This window comes from Ricinus communis, chromosome 10 (assembly GCF_019578655.1).
Source record: "Ricinus communis isolate WT05 ecotype wild-type chromosome 10, ASM1957865v1, whole genome shotgun sequence".
Lineage (NCBI taxonomy): Eukaryota > Viridiplantae > Streptophyta > Magnoliopsida > Malpighiales > Euphorbiaceae > Ricinus > Ricinus communis.
The window spans coordinates 17,548,776-17,554,494 of NC_063265.1; the positions used below are offsets into that span (position 1 = coordinate 17,548,776).

Here is a 5,719-nt window from a genome sequence, read left to right on the forward strand (position 1 = left end):
GTAATTCAACTACAAGTTTTGGACATTCACCATACATTTCCATTCCATTACTAAAACATATCAAAGTATCCTAGATATAAGGTTAGTTAGAATTGGGAATATCCACCTAGGATTAAAGAAAGAAAGGTCAAAGTGCAGATGAATTATTTATGTAGAAGTAACATTATAAACAGGATGGATTAGCCCAAGCATCCTTAAATTCATCTTTGCTAAAGATGCAAAGTCTAGAGAACCTAGTAAAGGAAAATCCCACTTCATTCTCCTGCTACTTGAAACTAACTGTCTACTTCAGTATGCAATGCTTGTGGCAAACAGCTTTAGGCAATTGGCAGTGAAGCCCTTCATCAAAGGTATGTTGTTCTTCTAAGCAGACATCATCCTCAGTACCACAGGACATATGATTACAATAAATAATCCACTCGGGTGATCTTCATTTCATGTAGAAAAATGCTTATCAATTCTCGTTCAACTGCCTCACATTGTTTCAACTAATGTGGGGAGGTTTTACTTAGCTACAATTCATACCTAGGACGGACTATAGAATTATTACGCAAATTGTAAGAAATGCTCATCCCATAATCCCCACACCATATTTTTAAAACAGTATTATCAGGCTCATTCGTCAAATATCCCATTCGATTTCGATATATGATTAGATAATATTAGCATCCACATTGTGCCACAATCCAACCATCCAGACATAGTTCAAATACATGTTTCTTGCAGATGTCCATTTTTCTAAAGAAAAAGAAAAGATTAATTTTCTGCTTGGGAAACAAATCTGGGTGCAATAAACAAATTTACATACATATACCCGGGTGTCCATAAATCTGTCCAGATGGAAGCTCTTTCATGATTTCTGTCTTACCTCTTTTATTAAGTATCAGGAGGATGCACACCTCTGTCCTGTAACTACAAAGCATCTTTTCCTCAGCATGTCATATTTGGAGAAACAGAGTTTACAACCTGAGAATCCAAACCCAGTTCATATTAGGTGAAAATACCCTGCAAAGAATCACATGATGCAATACAGACACTCAGCATTCTACAACACCATAAAGTTGGATTAGCCAGAGCCTTGACCAAGTTCTCAGCAACACCACCAAGTAAGCATGTCATATCAAAAGATTCTTCACAGCAAATGCAATTGTTTCAATCCAAGCGTCATGCAGCAGATTATATTAACACATCTATACAACTGCCTGAAAAGCACCAAAAGCATCAAAATGGCTATCCACTTTAGTGCTCAGCTGTTTGCACCTATGTCCTCAGTCAGTTTCACCAGTCTACATGCATTCAGTTTAGCAAACCTTGGAAATGCAGCTACAGAAAGGCTCCCTAATAATTCAATGCTGAGGATAAAACCCAACTTTGGGCGCACTAATGATATTTTGGTAAACAAATTATTTGAAAAATGAAAATCCACACTCGGATCGCCACACACCTTCAAAGATGAAATGCTGAGGACAGATCCTGTGGAACAATCTTTTTCTAGTTTAAGTAGAAGCCGAGCTTGCAGCAAAAGAAGCTGGTGTATTGCTTTCACCTAAAGGGCTCTCTCTTCGCGTATTGACATTGTTCTGGTTGCTCCTTTCAGCAACTGAATAATCTGTTTGAGTTGAGACAGAAACGTGGTTAGCAGTACTGTTATCTCTGGTTTCAAGGCGCTCCATCATTCGAGATACACTTGTAATTCCTGCATTCACTTCTCTCCGAACTTCAGAACCAATATCTGACATTGAGCTGTTGCGAGAGAACAGCCTCTCCTTCCACCCTCTTGTACTTCTTGAAATCTCTTTGTATCTAAGTGCAAGTGTTAAAAAGAAATTAAAACTAGTAATAAAGAAAATGTATCAGGATGCTAGATGAAGTGATATTCATTTATTCTACACCTCATTGACATTGCATTAAGTCTAGATTTTAGAGAGTCTGAAAATGACTGAAATTCTGATGGTCCTGCTCTATCTTGATTTGATGGTGGAGAATGACTGCTGCTGCTTCTGTAAAGAAATCAGTGACAAAAAAATATCAATCAGTATACAAAAAGTATACAGACCACAAAAAGAAATTTGAACAAACAAAAACCATTGATGATAAAATAACTAAAGGAAAATCACAAGTACCGATCCCCTTGATTATTTATAGGCATGACGGTAGATCCAGACGCAGATGAACTCTGATCCATTACAACAGAAACATTCCCACGATATGCAAGTGGAACTGATGGACTAGTTACAGTATCTGAAGCTTGTTCATTTTCCCCTCCTACCTGAGCCAGAGAAGAAGACACATGGCCAGAAGAAGGTGCACTAGGATGGGTGGAAAATACCAAGAAGTGTGGACGACCATGGGAAGATTGCCTATTTCTATGGCCTTCTCTCCTGCCAAAGTGGTGGCCCCTTCCCATAGCAGCAGCGGCAGCCAGGTGCTGGATTATACGCTCTTCAAGATCAGAATCACTTGCACCAACTGGCAACTGCATTACAATCCAACAGATTAAATAACTGGAATATGACGCATACTGCTTGCATTGTGTTTGATAACAAAATAATAGTAAACACAAATCCCAAGTGATGATTAAGAAACAGACATGTTGCAATTCGAAGTCCCCAAGTGTAGGATGACGAAATATAGTAGCATTTCTTGATGGTGCAGCCCTGAATTTCCTCTCCCGCTCTACCGCCTCAAACAATTCTTGACTGCCACATTTTATGCATTAGTTAATTCGTAAAACTCGGAAAAGAAAAAACATACCAGAAGTTTAGGAAATCAAAAGGTACATATAAAAATAGTAGCAATAATAATAATAATAATAATAATAACAAAAAGAACAACCAAAACCAACCTGGAGGGATCCTTTAGACTGATGGGTTGCAGACACATGGGGCAATCAGAGCTTCTCTGGCACCTACATGTCATAATCTAGTGTAAATGTCAAGGCTTTCTTTTTGTTCATCCTTTTCCACAACACCTTTTACACCTCAGTGATCCACATCGACCATTAATAACTAGTGCTTTAAGCAGATTAGCCATGTATATCGTTCTCATATATACTAGATCGCTCAACTAGGATTATTAAAAATGCAATAAATCTAAAATAAGAGATAAAGAGAGGAAAAAACCCTCATAAATCTAGAATTTAGCGTCAAGGTTATCTATTATGGAAACCACATATCACCAACTCGGGGCATGTAGATACAAGCCACTGACTATTTCCATGAGAAAACATTAAACACTGACCAAAGAAGATTCAGACTATGTTTTGCTTTTGTAGATGACAAACAAGAGAGCAATAAAATAGGGATTGGATTGTCAGAAAGAAGCTTAGGTTGCAATTGTTGGAAAAAATTTTACAAACTGCACAAAAAGATGCAACAGATTACATCAATGATACAGCATCACCAGAGCATCTCTTATGGCCTGATAAGTAATAACACATAGCATAGCACAATCCACGATGGTATCAAATTAGACAACACAAAGACATCCAAATTATATGTCCCCCCCAAATCATGTTAAGTATTAAAAACTTATCTCTTTTATTTCATATGTCAAGTTATTTCTCAAAATCATGATTGGGTCCTCACCCCTCTCTCTAAATCCAATCAAGTGAGTTCAATATCTTAAGCTTAAGTTCCAAGATTAAATCCATTTTCTACAGAAAATTTAAAACAGAAAAATCATATGATGCTCCATCTACTTCTTCCTTCAATTTTCTAAGCCTGAAGCCCAATAGAAGCATGGCGATAATATCAAATAAACAATAGAACAAAAACGAAACACACATACAAGGATTTATTTAAAAATAATTAACATGATAACTGTCACAAAGTAACAATGAAGAAAAATATAATATGGTATACCATTCAAGGATGCACTGAAGATGATACTCATGCTTGCAATTAGTCACCTGCCAAACGACAGAGAACACAAATTTAAGTCACAAAACACGCACCAAAATAATCATATTAAGAAGATGCATAGATATCCATGTGTACATGTGGACGCAAAAGGAGAGGGGTTTACAACATATACAACACAAGTTATTACCGTTGAAGGATCACTTTCACAAAACTCCTCAAGGCAAATGCTGCAAGCATCATCACATGACTCTTGAATTCCTCCTTCCACAAAAGCTGCAGCTGATGCCATATGGGTAGTTTCAGGTTTCTTGGCCTCCTCCACCCCCAGAACCTTTGAAACATTAAAATTCAGTTGGCTAAAATTACAAAACTTTAACACTCAACTGAAACAAGTAATACTTCTTGTTTGAATTGCTTACGGCATGAGGCATTTTTAAGCCACCAAATGAAAAGATACTATAAACCCAAGCAGTAGACAAACGTCAATTCCTTAAAATAATAAGCACAAGCATATACATATGATCATTTCTAATGTCCGGAAAATTAATTTAAATCCACAAATTCTCACAAAATTTCAGCAACCAAAAACTTTATCTTTGAAGTCCTTCCAGAGCCAAACCAATAATAACATCTTACTTTTCAAACTCAAATTATGCCCGATCAATGAACAATTCAGCAACGAAACAGTATCGAAGGAAAACTATCTCTCTCTATAACAGAAAAATAACCATATCATCGCATAAAGTTATAGAGTATTTCAAAATACAAAAGCCATTCCAGACAAAAATTAGCTAAAACTCTAGACATACAAATGAACCCAGATGGAAATTAAGCAATATAATTAAATAAAACAGTAAACCCATCAAGGAGCATAAATTAAACAATAAAAAAGATAATTACTCCCATAAAAGTTCAACGGGTAAAGCTAAATCAAATAACACATGGGTTTACCTCCATTAAGAAAAAGAAAAAGCTCCAGAAAATGGGTAAAGACAGAAACTCAAGAAACGGCCGTCAAAATGGATGAAAGATCAAATCTTTTTTTAAAATTTTGGAAGGAAAATGAAAATAAAGATGGTGCTAGAGATCCATGGAAACCCTAGAATTCAGGGAAGCTTCAAAAATGATGATAAAGAGACAGAGAGAGAGAGAGAGAAAAACAAGACGTGGCCACCTTTACCTTTAATCATGTTTTTTTATTTATGGATTGGCTTTGTTTTTCTTCTTCTTCTTTTTTTTTTTTGTTTGATAGTTGGTTACTTCCTTTATTTATTTATTTTCTTTTTTCAAATAATTACGACTTATCTTATAAAGTTTGGCATATTTGCACTAATGCTCCTTGACGTTTCAAAAATAATATTAATTCCATTCTTTTACTATAAACAGTTAAATCAAATAAAAATAATAAAATTACTGTTGGCACCATAATTATTTTTAACTTAGGTAGGCTAACGGTTAAATAATATTATTATATTCATTAAATTTATTATTATAAAATCAAAAGAAATTTTTGGAGTATTAAAAGAATATCAGTGTGATATGTTAAACTTCAGGAAATAAACTATAATTTATTTTTTAAATTTTCAATTAATTATTATTTGTTTGTTGAAGAGCCAAATCCACCACCGCATCATTGAGATTTGTTCCATTTTCCCTTGTTTTTTCTTATTTTTTCATTAGTTTTGCATCTTTTCTCATGTCACACTAGAATATTCTTTTTATCATTTATGCCCCACTTCTTCTTTTTTTTTTTTTATCTCTTTTGTTCTTTTGACAATATCATATAAACTCCTTTATTGTTTTCTTATATAATTTTAACTAAAAACTCCATTTATTATTTTCCAATTAATTATTAC

The 5,719-nt window shown here is 34.7% G+C and overlaps 1 protein-coding gene across 2 annotated transcripts; it reads right to left on the reverse strand.

Moving 5' to 3' along the window:
* Positions 1-618: 618 nt before the first annotated feature.
* LOC8259790 (E3 ubiquitin-protein ligase RHF2A) lies at positions 619-5,063 on the reverse strand. Of its 2 annotated transcripts, none has more exons than XM_048369590.1 (9): positions 5,044-5,063; positions 4,051-4,194; positions 3,864-3,910; positions 2,846-2,908; positions 2,591-2,699; positions 2,124-2,476; positions 1,893-2,000; positions 1,445-1,803; positions 619-966 (listed from the first exon to the last, which is right to left on the reverse strand). In XM_048369590.1, the coding sequence occupies exons 2-8, from the start codon at positions 4,150-4,152 to the stop codon at positions 1,497-1,499; spliced, it is 1,089 nt and encodes a 362-aa protein (XP_048225547.1). In that variant the 5' UTR covers positions 4,153-4,194; positions 5,044-5,063; the 3' UTR covers positions 619-966; positions 1,445-1,496. The 2 variants fall into 2 exon arrangements, with proteins under 2 accessions (XP_048225547.1, XP_048225546.1); XM_048369589.1 differs by lacking the exon at positions 5,044-5,063 and adding an exon at positions 4,815-5,037.
* Positions 5,064-5,719: the final 656 nt, after the last annotated feature.

Excerpts from the sequence above, each read along its gene's own strand:
- LOC8259790 (XM_048369589.1), bottom strand. Across the intron at positions 2,477-2,590 it reads GGGACTTCGAATTGCAACAT|TTGCCAGTTGGTGCAAGTGA; the intron begins GTCTGTTTCTTA and ends ATTGTAATGCAG. Across the intron at positions 1,804-1,892 it reads CTTAATGCAATGTCAATGAG|ATACAAAGAGATTTCAAGAA; the intron begins GTGTAGAATAAA and ends ACTTGCACTTAG.